Source organism: Mesocricetus auratus, unplaced genomic scaffold (genome assembly GCF_017639785.1).
Source record: "Mesocricetus auratus isolate SY011 unplaced genomic scaffold, BCM_Maur_2.0 Super-Scaffold_100010, whole genome shotgun sequence".
In the NCBI taxonomy this organism is placed as follows: Eukaryota; Metazoa; Chordata; class Mammalia; order Rodentia; family Cricetidae; genus Mesocricetus; species Mesocricetus auratus.
Window position 1 is genome coordinate 41,549,220 of NW_024429194.1, and position 16,172 is coordinate 41,565,391.

General features: G+C 36.9%; 1 protein-coding gene and 1 long non-coding RNA gene across 37 annotated transcripts in view; one reads left to right on the forward strand and one right to left on the reverse strand.

Annotated features, from left to right (window-relative positions):
- The window catches only part of Map2 (microtubule associated protein 2), a 264,907-nt gene that overhangs the window by 42,161 nt on the left and 206,574 nt on the right, over positions 1-16,172 (reverse strand). For 26 of the 36 annotated variants that reach the window (XM_040753408.1, XM_040753406.1, XM_040753412.1 and 23 more), the window contains 2 exons: positions 4,262-4,375; positions 2,195-2,272 (listed from right to left, as the gene is read on the reverse strand). In XM_040753408.1, coding sequence (XP_040609342.1) covers positions 2,195-2,272; positions 4,262-4,375 — 192 coding nt within the window. Of the gene's footprint in view, positions 1-2,194; positions 2,273-4,261; positions 4,376-14,731; positions 14,881-16,172 lie in introns of those variants that run through there. The other 10 variants (XM_040753414.1, XM_040753410.1, XM_040753424.1 and 7 more) reach the window with 2 other exon arrangements.
- Positions 8,766-15,944, forward strand: LOC121142805. Its single transcript, XR_005879913.1, has 3 exons — positions 8,766-9,153; positions 14,718-14,807; positions 15,633-15,944. It is a non-coding gene; the product is annotated as an uncharacterized LOC121142805 (long non-coding RNA).

Consider the following 16,172-nt stretch of genomic DNA (forward strand, 5'->3'; position numbering starts at 1 on the left):
GCCATTTAAATTAATAATGTAGGAGTTATAAAATGTACACATGTATCTTTTCATATAACTTGAAAGGAGGTGGTCTATCATTAGATCTTGAGGTACCTTAACGTCTCTTTGGAAAAAAATGGAAAACACAAATTAAGGTTTGAAAATAACTATGAATTATTTGCAATGAGAAGCAAGCCAGCATCTGAATATACTAGACAAGTGTGGGGAAGGAAATCCTTTACATTCTGAGGTGAATCCATGTCTTATTTAGTCATATTTTCACTGTTTGCATTGTGTTTTCTGTAAGGAAGAGACCAGGTGGATCTCAGATAGATGGGAGGAGTCTACTGCCTTTGCTGGTACAGTTCCCATGGAGTAAGAGGAGTCAATAAATGAACCTTGAGCTGAATTTTGGAGTGGGCCAGCTCTGCAAACATCATAGTCCTTTCTGGGTCAAGTGGATTCTTGGGCACTTTAATGGTTTTAAGTGGGAGCTCAGAAGCACTTCCATCAGCCTCAGAGAAGTACAACTGTCAGGCAGAGCTTCCTCTGCATCTAGTAGGAAATGAATGAAATCTAGGCCTTTGGCCTGGGCTAGCTTTTACACTATTTCCTTCCTTTTCCCTTTTCTCACTACCTGTCAGCCATGGTTCCTTGTCCTAGAGCACAGCATCTTTCCATCTATCTGTGTGTGTTTGTGCATCCTGCTCCCTCTGCCCCACCTCTTCCCTCCGTGTCTATCAATATTTCCTCTTATTTTGGAAGTAGCAATACAATAAAAGAAGGATCCTGTTGCTGCTTTATCAGAATCTGTTGACCTTTCCCTTCCTGGAGGTAATCCTCTTGAACTACTTGTAAGTGTATTTATTACATTCTTGTTCACTGTGCAGTTTGTCCTTTGAAAGCAGGGATTATGTTTGTTTTGTTCTCAAGCATTTGCTCAGAATTTGAAAAGTTTCTGGGACATGATAGGTGCTCAGGAAATACAGGCCAGATGACAGGAAAAGTGTACGGCCAAAGAGAATCTTTCAGATATATGAATGATACTATAAACTACATTTAAGGAGATTAACTAATATCCAATTCTGTTACACACTAATTAGAGTTGTTAATTTTTTTCATAGAATGATTTGTTTTATGTTATTTCAGGTATCAGATTAGGAGGGAGGCAGTTTAATTAAGAAAAGGCTTGCTACAAAGAAAAGATGTTGCTTATAAATTTGGAACTAAAAAACTGTCTCAGAGCTAATAGTATGCAGGTGAGTAATTTGTCTTTCTGTATTTAGGAAATATTGAAATGAATCAGATTATTAATTATAACATGATACATACTTAACAGTGATGTTATTTATCTTTTACACAGCAAATGATCTCTGAAGTAACAACAAAAAGAAAAGTAAATGAAGGAGAAAAATGAATAAAATGGCCTTCATGCATGAAAACCAAAAACAGGCCACTGTTGTTCCTCTTACTCAGAGCAGTAAGCTTTTATGTAGATTCTGAGCCTCGGGACTGAGTTTCACTGCAGTGTTGTAATCCGGTGCCTCTCATTCTCACATTCTGAATGAATGATCTTCAAAGCAGCCCTGTCTTTTGTCAATGAGAACTGAAATGCTGATGTGGGGTTGTGTGGAACAAGGGCATAAATGCATTCATGGAGGGCAGTAGGTCTCAGCGGGGAAGCAGCCATGGTCTTCTAGTCCACTGCTCTCAGTATCTGTTCATTCATTAGCTTCCTGACTTCCTCATTAATATTTGCTGAGATTCTGCTATGGGGCAGGCTCTGGGGAAGGTCTTGGCAATATAACTATGAGTAAAATACATAGTTTCTGGCATTTCCATAAGAAAATACTGCCTCCTACTGTCATGGGGTTATGTTTGTTACTTCTTTTCTGTCATAAGAGAACTGCATCATTTCTGTCCAATACTCCACATTAAGTTAACTGCTCATAGTTATTCTAGCAACTTGAACACAGAGTTTTTTTCGCATAGTCGATTTTTTCCATTTATGTAATATTGACCATATTACATAATAGATCTCTGATTCTATTTTCATTCATGAGCTTAGGGAATTAGTATGCTTTTCTTCTTGACGATCTGAAATAACCCCAGCCCTGATCTACATTACCTGGTACTGGTGTCCCCAGCTGTGGACTGGAGTTTATTGTTTACCATTTTGGGTAGGCCCAACCCTATAAGGTCAAGAACTTACCTTCCTCCACTGCCACTGTTTGTTCTGAGGCTGGCGACGGTGGTGGGGAAGGAGGCAGATGAGCTGTTTCTTCAGCTGCTACAGGTCAAAAATGGAGAAATGAGACAGAACAATTAAGTCTCTCAGCCCAGTGCTCCTCCAATCTGCAATCAGACTCCTGTGAACTCTCACCTTTTACCTGATTTACCTGGTGACAACTTAGAAGATTAACATTCCCTATGTTTAAAAATAATTTTCTCCATAAAAATGAGTTAGAAACAAATGAAAAATTCTGTTGTACTTGTAAATAAAAAAAATCCAAATTGAATTTGTAAAGTTAATGTATTTCGTTTAGCACTGAAATACTATATTCAAACACATCCAGGCAAGCATTTTGTTTGGGATTAGAATTGTCTAATTAAAAATAACAAACATTTGAGTGCTCTGTTAGGTCTAGAAACAGAACTTGATCATTTATAGTCACATTGCTTGATAAACATTTTAAACAACACTTCACCTCCACTTTAAGGTTAAAGCTCCTTTATCTTTCTTTCACTTTGAGAAAGGAAAAGAAAAAGTGGCAGAACCTATGGTAAGCATCAGATCATCTCTACCCACCTACTGTGAGCTGGGTCACCTCCTGGCTTTGGTATCACAGTGAATTCGTATGTTGGGAAAGAGTCTGAACCATCTCTGAGGTCCTCCTGGACACTTACCTTCCTTATGATCTTCCTATGCAGGGAAGGAACTTCAAAGGAAATAGTTCTTAATTACTGCCAGTGACTGAATCTATTTCATAGATTATGTGAACTGAAGTTTCATAATACACAATACCTTAGAGGTGGCTTCATGACAACAAGTGTGTAGTTCCCCGCCTCTTTGGGATTTGTGCCTTATAATTTTAAGATTTCAAAAAATTTAAAACCTGAATTTTATTTCAAAGAAACAAAAAATGGGAGTGAAGGACAGATTAAAGGTCAATGTTTTAAATTAGGTGTATTTTCCATTTCCGTTCATAAGAAAGTTCGTCCTTGACAATCAAAACACTCAGAATGGCACACATTGACTACATTCTAAACTCTTAATCTAGGAAAGGAAAATATTCTTATTCTTTTTGTTTAGTATACATTTCAAGGACTCTTAATCAGGAAAACAAATATTAAGGATCCGTTTAACTATAAAATATGAAAATGTTTTTAGGATTTAGAAGTCATTTGGAAGATTGGGTGTATGTATGTATGAAATAAATACACTGAATCCTAGAAAGTCTCCTTCCATTTATATATATATATGTATATATATATATATGTCTATCTGCTTCTCTACCTATCTGTGATGTATCCATTCTCTATCTGTCTATAATTTGTATATCTATGTATCAGTCTATCCACTTATCTATGCATGTATCATTTAGCTAAGTATGTATCAACCATCTATGTATCTATAATTTATCTTTTTATCTATTACCCATCTATCATTTATGTATCTATGCATTTATGTATCAACATACATATCTATATTTAAGTGCTGGATCAATCTATCTCTCTGTGCAGGGCAGCAAGCCTTTGGCTAAGTGCCAAAGTGATTATGTATTGCATGCCTCTGTGGCACTGAAGGACATTTATGACCATGGGAAAGGGCAAGGTGATTGAAGTGCCATTAGATGAGCTATGTGATCAATTGTCAAATCACAAGATCAGTCTTTCCTATGTGATTCAAGTGATTGATGATTCTAACAAAGCTCTAGCTACCAGTTTTGTGTAGTTCAACCCATAAGGAGAGATAGTCACTGCTAATTGAAGTTTCAGTTCACTTTCTTCATGTGCATGGACTCATAGCACCCTGACTTAATAAACAGAAAGAGGGGGTCACCATGTGTAACCACAAGATTGTTACCCTAAAGCCTGTCAAAACACCCCAGTGAACCAACTGAGGGGGTCAAAACAGGTCCTCCTGCTTCTAGTAGAGGTGATGGATGAATTCCATATATGAAATATGTACAAGCTAGATATATCTGTTGAACATGTAGACTTTACATTGTGACAAGAGGCAGCAAATGCTTGCCCTGACTTAGTCTCTCTTATTTACCTAAAGGCAGCGCTGCAGGCTGGTCTTTGTGCTGGGCTTCCTTCTCTTGTTCACCTTTCAGGACTGCGACAGCTTCAGCCGTGACTACTTGAACTATCCTTGCAGACACCTCCTCTGCAAATAAACAATAACAAAAGAACATAAAATGACTGGAAGTCCAACCAAGGAGCTTCAAGAATTGATCAGCAGTATTTAAGAAGAATAATTTTACGATTTGGGAATTCTCAGGTACATTAATTGTTCAATGCAAATCTAATATTTAAAACTTATCAGTTGAGAATGCTTCTTTTAGTATTCCAGTATTTTATGGAAAATTGGGAGTAAAGAGAGGTAGTAGTACAGGCACAGTAGACATTGGGACAACATGAACCTTGTCTTCTAGATCATTCTTGAATCTTCTTTTTAGCACTGATGTAACATTTATTATCCTCCAGTGGCATTTAGCATACCCCACAGGGAAGTCTGCTGAGAGACACATGACTACTTACTTAATAAACACACACAGTCCTGCATGATTTCTTTTGACAAGGACACAAGTATTGATGCCTTACTCTCCAAGCTTTTTTTCTAGACTAAATACTTAATACAATTAGATTTTTTTCTTTTTGCCCTTTCTTTCTTTCTTTTTTTTTTTTGTGAAAGGGTAGGAAAGGGTAGAAAATGAACACAAATGGTTTTGGTTGTGTCTTTTACACAAATTAGAAATAATTCATATTCATACTATACTTGACAAATCTAATAATGCACAATTCATACACTCTGTAAGAATTTTACATGTTTTAGAAGAGTATCATGCAAACCAGAGTCCTAAGTACTTCAGTAGTAATTAACTTTATATAGTGTACAACTTTGTTTTTATGAATTAACACTCTTTTTATTGAGAAAATAATAATAAAAAGCATAATTATCATCAGCATATGTGACAAAATTATAACTGAGCATTGCTACAATATTTCAGTTTTTTGTGTTGGTATAAACCTAGAATTATTTTAATTGTTCATAACATAATAAAATTTGATACATACAGAGTGGATTCATACAAAATAAGCAAAATAACATTCAGGGCATTTTATAAATAGGTTTTTATAACAGTCAGAGTAGAGATAAATGAGGAGAGAATTGAAGGCATGTCTCTGGTCCATAGTCACATTCACCCTACACAAAAACTCACTGAATACACACATTATCAGGTTTCACTGGTAAGAAGTGATTTAGTTTCTGTTTATTCTGGAAGGCAAATCATACGAAATTTGAATGTTTTTATTTTTGTTTGAGAGAAAACTAGTTTAGAAATGTACTTTTGGTTTCCAGTTGAACATAATTTATAAAGGAGGTGATGATTTTTGTACATGTGTAAGGATAACAATCAAAAATTAATTTTAACAGGATCTTGGAAGTCATGGTAAACTTTTGTATCAGGAGCTGGAGATGTAGTTCAGTGATATAGTGTTTGCCTCACATGCATAAGACCTTGGGTTCAACTCTCAGCACCCATTTTTGACTTAAAAATTTCTATTTTAAGAATAATGTGATAGTATATGAGAAAGTCAATTTCATGTTGGTTTAACTAATGTCTTCTAGTTGTTTGGAATAATAATATTAAATCTTTTCAAACAGAAAACAATATGCCTTCTATTTAAAATTTCAGTGTAATTGGAGATACATGACCATGAACAGGAGCTCTGGGGGTTTCATTTGGTCCAGTGAATTTACAATCTTCCTCGAAAGAGTCAAATGAATTTATCAACAGGATATCAATGGTAGCTTTCCCTGAGGAGTAAGAGATGACTGTTTTCCCCAGCAGAAATGTAATCAGAGCTCTCCTGGGTGGATTCTGTATCCCTACTGCCTGCCTCATGAGACAGAAACAAATTCACTCAGGGTTTGTGTAAGTTCATGGATAATTAAGAATAAATGTACCAAAGAAACACAATGGCCAAGTACGGCAGTCATAAAATCAAACTAATAAAAATTATAAAGACTATAACTCTTGTCTTATATATGCTAATTATTTTTGTATATTTAATCATGCATGATATTTCATTCATTTCCCCCTCCCCCTACACACATATCTTCCATTCATCTATCTATCCATCTACCTACCCACCTATCCACTCATCCACCATCCATCCATCACATTTTTAGCTATTAGGGGGGTAACTATCCTTTAGGGTTAGTTATTGAGGAACTATTAAGGTCTTTAGTTCAGAGGAATATGAGTTTGTACTGAAGAATTTCCACCCTCTGGTTATTTTATTCTATCAAATTCATGGAAACTATTGTGCTTCTAAGTTTCACTCACAAAATGGAACAAGTGATAGCATTTGATGCATGGGATGAAGTGGGAATCTCAGCTAGGTAATTACAAAACACATGATAGACAGTACATCAAGAATTTTAAATGAAAGGAAGATGTCCAGATGGTTCTTACCACTTCAATAACTCACTAACAGCCTTGGCAGTGTATTCTGAGGGACCAGTCCCACCAGGCTGGCATTATTATGTTGTGACTATAATGATGGTCAGAAACATTTTTAAAAAGATTTTTAAATTTAAATTAGAAAGAAGCTTGCTTCACATGCCAATTTCAGCTCCCTCTCCCTCCCCTCCTCCCCACCCTCCTGTCCCCCAACCCCCACTCCGTTCCCCTTGGATCTTCAGAGTTGTCATTTCATTCAGGGCAGGGCCTAGGTCCTCCCCTCCAAGAGTCCAAGCTGAGAGAGCATCCTTCATTGCGGGATGAGCACCTAAAGTCCATGTGTATGCCAAGGATAAATACTGATCTATTACCTAAGGCCCCATCGATTAGCTAGGCATCCTCACTGACACCCACATTCAGGGTGTCTGAATCAGTTCCATGCTGGCCTCCCAGTCATTAGTCTGGGGTCCAAGAGCTCCCAAAGAAGTGTTTTAAAGTGTTGAAGGTAGAAAACACTATCTTTCTTTTTTTTTTAATTTTCTGGTCTCAAACCTTACTGCATAAATCCTGGGGTCCCATCAACTTGGGATTCCTATCATCAAGTCCCAACTCTGGGCTGCTGTCTAGATGGAACTCTAAAGAACCTGATGATGTTAATACTCCCTAGGATAATTGGGAAATCTCCTACTAGAGGCAAGAGAGTAAAAGACATTTAATTTTTTCATTGCTTATTTTCTCCACCTTCTCTTTTTCTTTTCCAATCCTGTTGAGAGGATTAAAGATAATATATTATACATAAATTTCATAATTATCAATCATACACAATTAAAAGGTAATATTGACTTTTACAGTAGAAAGTATAATACTGCTTATTGCAAGTAGCTATTTTGAAAACCACAATTTGTCTTGTGATCTTCAAAACTTTTGTGGAAACAAGGTTATTTAGTGTATGGTATAAATTACGTTAGTCAAGGAACATGTATGATATTTCTGTTTTCTCTTTGGTGAATGTTAGGATTTCAGCTGATTAACAACAGCTTAGCATTGGGGAAGTCATTATAGCTGACTGGTGTTGGAATGTTAAAACTGTGAGTCTTTTTATCATTAATGTCAACATGACAATGAATTTCTTCATGTAATGAAAATAACTTGGCTGTAAAGTTAGGTCATGGCTAAGAGAAGTTTGTAAGGAAAACTAGTATCTCAAAAAAGGTAACTCAAGTAGATCTGATTACAAACTGTCTTAGAAGGAAATATTAAAGGTAACTTTTCCTAATCTTATTAATCTCATAGCTTTTTACAAAGTTGTAAAGTTGTTGATTATTGGATAGTAATGAGAATAAGTGACATAAAGATATAGTACAAGGGACATATAGGGACTGGTAATGCATCACCACTTAGGGAAACATTTGGAATACCTACATTCTTCAGTGCTAGGCACTGGTTACCAGACACTGTATCAAGCTTTTGTTCCTCATAACAAGTGTCTAAATTAACATGGCATCACTGTTCTACCATACAGCATACCATTCACACTACACCAGCGCTAGGACCTTTTAGTTCTCAGTCTTCATCATCGCAGAATCTTAAAGGCAGGATCTGTGTGCAGTACGAAGGCAGGATCTGTGTGCAGTACGTCTTCATAATGTAACAGTAACCTACCAAAACCCAGTGAATTAATAAAATTGATGGAATTGAGAATCTTTCAACAGCTCTGAAAATTCTAAGCTGTGTCTTGAGTGAAGATGTAACATTGTTGGTAGACCCTATAATTGTTGAATGTTTATTCTGTAGATTCGGATCAGGACCAGCTGTGCCTCCTTGAACATGCAATGGGTCACCAGTTAGACTATGAACACAAAATCCAAGCAAATCGGCATATGCCTGGCTGGACACATATTTTGCTTGATTTCTTGCAGCTTGTTAAAAGTGAACCAAGATGCATTGACAATAAATTCAACCATATGGCTATAAAAACCACTGAATGTTTCTGCTTTGAAGCCTCGTGGGTACAATAATGGTGTGTTAAAAGAAATGACAAATCAGTCTACCGTACACTTGGTGAAAAAGGAAAACAAAACAATTTAAGACAGAATGCTCCTGTCAAGGTTTTTCTCAGTAGGGTACAAAATGGTTGCCTAGGAAACCAATGTTAATTGCTGCTGCTGCTGGAATCTAGTCAACAAGGAAAGCACTGTGTAGATCGAAGTGCTCCACTAAACAAACACCCTCCATAAATTCATAAAGAGGGGGGGAAAAAGGGAAAATTTCCTAATAGCTTCTATGAAAGCATTTCCTTGAATCAGCCGGTAGTGAAAGCGTTTAAAGAGCAGATTGTTGGGGGGGGTTGTTTGCATGTTTCCCTGGCATCTTTGCATTAATAAAGGAAGCCAGCATTGGTATACCCCACCTTTTGGATCACAACACACACCATCACAACTGGCAACGTGTCATCTACACATCTTTGTCTTTGGTAAGCAGCCCTTTCTCTTGAGTATTTCTTCTAAAGATGTACTGATCAAAGCATGGCTCCACGTCATTCAAAGGGGCAAATGCATTGTAGGCAGAGTCAATTTGTGAAGACAGACATTTAAGAAAATAAATCACAGGTGTACGGAGTTCTGCCTTTTTTCTTTTTCCAGGAAGGAATTTATTTTGTGTCTGTTTTAGACAACGTAAGAATGCTTTGCCATTCCTGGGAGACACAAAGATGTGGCACCCAGGCACACAATTGTTTTTGAATTACAAAGTAATCTTATAGAAGGACACATTTTTCTTCTTTCTTCTTTTCCACTGGTGGCCACAGATTTTTTGACTGATTCTTTTATGGCCACTCATAAAAACCTCTATTTTGATAGGTATGTCCAAACCAGTAGGGATTATTTTTATAGGAAGAGTCACTTTCACTTTTCAAAAAATATTTTTGAATTATGTGTATGAAAACTTTCATGTATGTGTGTATTTCTATGTTTGGATATATGTAAGTGATGGCAGATATCCATGGATGCTAGAGGTGTTGGATTTCCTAGAGCTGGAGTTACAGTCAGTTGTGAGCCTTCTGATAGATGCTGGAACCTGAACTCATGTCCTGTGTAACAACAGCACACACTGCACTCTTAACTGCTGAGTCATTGCTGTATCCCTCCCACTCTCTTTTGTTCCTACCTCAATTTATATGTTTAAATCCATAATCTTACCTAGATTATACCTTGGCATACTCAAATGAATTCTTTTCTTTTTGATCTTTTTTTCTTTCAAGACAGGTTTCTCTGTGTAACAGTCCTGGCTGTACTGGAACTCTGTAGGCCTTGAAATCACTGAGATTCTTCTGCCTCTGCCTCCCGAACGCTGGGATTAAAGGCATGTGCTGCCACCACACAACTCAAAGGAATTCTTTAGCGATTTTGCTGGAATGCCCCGATTTTCAAATTTGGTTAAGGAGAAATGTGTAGCAAACTAAGATAAACAGCAGGGAGAGAAGACTACAACATAAGGATGTTAAAGTATTAAGTCAAAAGTAATTAGACAAACATAGATCAGAGACAGCACTTACTGAGAAATTTTATTTCTAAATTTAGTGTCCCAGATGGAAATAGAGGGGAAAATATTTAAGTAAAAGATACACAGTAAAGTGAATATGGTCCCAATCTGGCTTTGTTCTTACACTTTCTAGTTTAAGCTTTGGGGGCAATTTCTAGTAATACATATACATATACATATACATATGTATATACATATACATATACTTATGCTGCTTGCTGATAATATAATAGAAATGAGATAATTAAGTCAAGTATACTACTTCATTAATCTAAATTAATTGGGTAAATATAAATTTAATGAAGAATTTACTTTCTGAAAATTTCAAACAGCTTTAATCCCAACAAATTAAATATCATTTTTGGCATTGGGGGATTGGTAACACCAAATGAGGGATTAAAATGTTATATGTTATATCTTACTAAAATATCACTATTCTTTGAAGTCTTTTGACACCTTGTAGTGTCTTCTCTGTTACGTCTTGAAACATACTATATTGTCAAATGATTAAAAGTAGCTGCATTTTGTGTTGTAACCTTAATCTTTTGTTTTCTACGGAAATAAGGACTTAGAAGAATTAGGCAAGAAGTGGCCTGAGGGCCATATCTAATGTGCTTTATAATCCTGTGTCAACATAGTTCTCTGTTTTTTTTTTTTGAGGAAAAGGTCAATTTTCACAGCCCATTAGTGTGTGTCCATAGGGGCTATATCAAACAAATAAAGAAGGGACTGGGGGGGAAAGAGGATAAGCTAGTTTTTTAATATCACCATGTGTGTTGTCTTTCAGATAAAGCACCATGAACAGCAACTGTAGTCTAGTGGGATTCATTTTTCAGTACTGGGGATTAAGTCCAGGGTCTTGCACATCCAGGCAGTGAGACTACACTGAGCTACATTCCCATCCCCATTCCAGTCTTTTCAGTGTTTCAATCTTTGCTTTAAAAGATGATAATAGCCAATAGCCATTTTGCTTTTAAAAGGAAGTTGACCAGTTTGGGCAATCAAATAAAACACACTCCAAAGAGAAAACATTATTCAACCAATTCTTGACCTTCTGTGTTGCTCACAAAGGAAACAGGTATTTATAGCTCAGCCTATTATCTAAAAAGAAAAGAAAATGATTCATCACAGGAAGCCCCCTGTAAACAACAAGACAAAATAAGTACATCTAATTGAAAAAGAAAAAAAAAACCTCATATTTTCCTAGGATGGGGATGTAGCCTCCAATAGAGGGTTTGCTTATAAGAAAAAGGCCCTGGGCTCAATGCTCAGCTCTGTCTATAAGCCAAACTTACTTTTTCTATAGTCAATATATAATTTTCCTATTTCAATATAAAATCATTGTTTACTATCTAAACCCTTGCCATTCGCAAGTCATTTCATAGATTTAGAGATGAAACAGGGAAAGTGGGACATCAATCACAGTCTGCGCAGACAACTTTTCAAATTAGAGTATTATCTTTTCAAGTCAGTATCACTGTACTACTACTCTGAATGAGTATAATTAAGCTTGTGATGGATTATATGCAATATGCTTCAAGGCTCAGGCTGTTCTTTAATCACGATCGAGACTTGCTGTGTTCTTGACCCAGAAGAGCAAAGCAATCTTTACCTCACAACGAGAGGATCAAAAAGAACATGTATGTCTGTGTCCCCATCTCAAGCTGGTTTGGAGGCATTTTTCAATCCAGGCCAATGGTTACACTGGGCTCAATTTTGAAGGATGAAAATAGAGAATTACTGGACATCTGTGTGATTCTTATCAGTTAGATTTTTGTGTCTCTCAGAAGTTTATTGTTTTTTTAAATTTCCAATTTAGCTGCTGTTAAGCAAAAGTCTCTGATTAAATATGCTACATATTTTGATTATTTCCATCCCTCCAACTCTCATCCCTGATACTAGAGAAAGTCACTCTGGTAACATTTCCTCACAGAAGTGTTATAGAGATCCTTATAAATTACTTTATATTGTAACTAACAGTTCTCTCAATGTTACAATGAATCCATGTCTCAAAGATTCTCAATTTATTTTTCATTCCTGGTATTTTGTTCTGATTCAGCCTTTCTCACAAATGCACAATTTTGTCTATGTGATTTCTACTCTTAACTCTGTACATGGATTCTTAATCTCTTTCTGTATTAATGGAAAATACTTATTAGCATCCACTCCAAGAAATAGAGTGATATATGTCAAAGGAAGAGAGAAAAGCAAAGTACCAGTTCAAAGCATCTACAGTCTTGGAATAAAACTGGTTAAGAAATAACCTCAGTAGATGGACAGCTGAAGGATGCTCTTAGCAACACATAACCATACTTCCTACAGGTGTTCAGGAAAGCCTGACCAGAAAGGAGTTCACAGCAGTTCTTTGCCTTTGCTGGTAGACTTCTGAGAAGCCTTCTCAAATGTTCCCCCATTATGTCATACAATATTGCTCTAGACTGAAACCATCACGGATTGTCTTGGTACCATGTAACTGTGATACAAAAAGAAATGTTTTAGTTCATTCAGGGGACTGATCATTCGGGCTGGAGAAGCTCAAAAGGAAAGGTGGTACTCAGTTATCAGCACAGCCCTGATCTGTACTTCCAGTATAGACTCCAATCTAACGTTCAGGATGTTCAACTATAGATGATTTGTCCTCGAATTTTGATTCTTCCTACATTATCTACCTAAGCACAATGCTTTGTTAAGTTTTGAGTATTCTTGCAATACATTTTAAAAACAGACATCTTACTTTCATATTTGTATCCTGGCAAACACCTAGCATTTGCATAGCTGTTTAAAGCTGAAGGAGAGCCCAAGACATATGCCTTTTTTTCCTCTCTGTTCACCAGCTTGGCTAGGTTAAATTGTATTTTTTATGACTGTAGCTGAACAGTGTGACTCATTTGCTGAGAGTTGCTGCATGGTGAGCTGGTAGCATGTGGTTCAGTCTTTTCTCCCGGGACTCACAACGCCTGGTCAGATAAGACTGAAAGTACCAGGGCTGTAAAGCAGCACCAGTTGTTCTATTCATCTGCTCTGGATATGAATTTCCATACTCCCTTGAGAGCAGGTGCAAATGCTCTGTGTAGCATGCTAAGGAGCAACGAAGCATGAAGGTACCGGGAGGAAGGGAGACGGGCTCTACACACCAAAGCAGGAAATTGGCAAAAGAGGGAGTGTTGACTGAGAAGCATTCCCCATCCGCTCAGTAACCTTCCAACTGCAACAAAAGCAAACTAAAAGCCCCGATACTTGTTATTCAGTGCCAAATACTTTGGATAAAAACTAACAATATTGTCAAAGTATCTATGTATTTATGGATGTATGGATATGCAAATGTTTTAAATATATTACTATACAATTCAAGTAACACATTATTGCTTAATAATTCATAAATTCTCAAGATACTTGGAAAAATTGTTATTAAAAATTACTACCACATTTCTTTATCTCCCAATCCCTTCATCCCTCTCTTTCTTTCTCCTTTTTATTTGTGAGGAAAGAATACTTAACAAATAGAGGGAACACCAAAAGGTCCTCTATAATATTAACCAAGTAAAAGGCTTACCAAAGTCTAGAAATGAATCTCGGAAGTCACTTACATTAATTATTATTTCCCATATTCATTTTAAATGAAAAAATATTCTATGAATTGCTGAGATTTTTTCTCTAAATTGAGATTTTTTAAGACATCAGAGATCGGAAAGCAATGAGAGAAATCACAATGATAAAATAGAACAGCAAATTAGAAAGGAGAAAACGGTAAGATTTAAAAAATACAGACTAGGGTAAAGTTTGAAAAATATGAAATATAATTAAATTATACTTATATTTAATTCAATATATATGTGTGTATGTATATATGTATGTGTACACATGTATGGTGTGTGTATGTGTATGTATATGTGTGTATGTGTGTGAATTTGTATGTGTGTGAATGTGTGTGTGTGTGTAGGTGTATGTGTGTGTATGTAGAGCTTTGCTCATTACAACTCAAAAGTCTGTAGGCATTTAAAATTTCAAGAAAGAAAATAATACTTCAATTTGTTGAGTCATTGGGTTTAATCTAAGCTGTTTTGAGAAACCGATTTTTCTAATATTTTGATTCAGAATTACGGCTTAAGACAATGCCATCCCACTCTGACTGAGAAGCAAAAATGATGGGTCAACCACCATGCGACTGTATATTTAGATAAGAAACTTTATTCAGCACGCATCCTCTCCTCTATTTTGTAAAGCATAGAAAGCTCTAGCTGGGATTACCGGGTATATATAAGCCCATTCCTCCCCAGGAGCAGTCATCATTCTTTATCACACCGTCAGATCCGTGTAAACTGGACCTTATAGGCTTAGACCCAGTCAGCATCAATACAACAAGCCACATAGTATGACAGAAACGAACACCCACACCCACTTCATCTGCTAGAGACCACACAGTACAAAGCAAACAACAGATACAAATCTCGTGGAACTGCCTTAATTAAAAAAACCCATTTCTCTCATTCTTTCTAGACCAGATGTCTAACCTTCACGAGGAAAACACTGAAAAGATCCCCATCTTCTGGTCTCATCCACCGGTGCTGCCAGGCCAGACGCTTTGCAGTAAGGCTGTGTTTTTCTGCAGATCCACCCTTGAATGCTAAGTAACTGCTCTCTGCACACGCCTCTCTCTGCGGAGCTCAGGGAAATGGCAGCCAGAGCAATGAGTGGTTGGCATGGCAACAACAAGAAGAAAATCTGCAACCTTTTGTATTGTTAGGCCTACTTGTTTATTTGCCTCAGGGGCTGATGCGGATAGCTTTAGTCATTTTGCTGGAGAAATGGCACTGAACTATTTTCCTCTGCGTACATTAATGCAGTATATGCAATAGGTTGTATTTTAAAGGGGGCCTCGATTTTGAAATGGAGGTAGGGAGGATAGAGGACGGCAGCAAAAATCAGGTTTCACCTTTCTAAGGTTGGAAAAGGGGGAATAGAGACTTTTGAATGAGTGATGCCAACCTTGGCCCCCATCACCCCATCATGTGCTTTCCAGCTTCAATCTGTAATGTCTGCAACAATAAATGTATGTGTCTGTGTCTACCTGTCATGGGCTGCTTGAGTTATGGGGATATTAAAATGTAGAGAAGGCTATAGTATCTCCTGGGTAGGAGGCAGATCTAGAAATATAGACATACAAGGCGGGGGGTGGGGGGGAGGCATTGTAGGGAATGGTTGGGAGTAAGGTAAAGAAATGTCCTTCAATTTTTACCCCAAATGACAACCAAAAAAAGAACCACTTCATCCCAGGACTTGTTCTGTCCTTTTAGTGTTCTAAGCATCATGCCCCAGGCCAGTTTAATTCACCAAAGTCTGTTTTTGAACATGTGCATATTTTGACGTCTATAAATATCTTTTCTTCTCTGCCTCCTTTCTTTCTCCACTTAGGAGGACACTGAGAATCATGCTATGATTTTATGTCATGCTCCAGGAGTGTGAATGTGAGTTCTGTAACAGAAATGTGCACTTTGCCTGCCATGGATGACTGCCTAAGAGGGCTATCTCCAACAAGACAAGAAGCCTGGACCCAATAGCAAATGCTCTCAGGGGATGACTACACTTGAGGAGGGTTGGATGTGAAAACTCATCCTCAAGATTCCTCCCAAATAACTGTTGTATTATTTGAAACAACTGCAAGGCAATGTCCAAGTTCCATTCATGTTTTCCAATAAAGGACAAGTGCTGATATTTACAAATTAATTCTGAGAGCCAAGAAAAATGACTCTAAAGAAATCTTGAAAGCATTGACAGTCAGATGTCTGCTTAGAAGGTCAATAAATAATAAAGTATATATAAAATTTACATGTCTTTTCTTGGGGAATGGATAATTCCAAATGAAACCAAGTTGCATGTGGCTCTGGCCTTTGGGTTCTCTAAACGCGCATCTCTGAGTAACTCTTTTAACCAATCTGTGCCCTAATTTTCTCA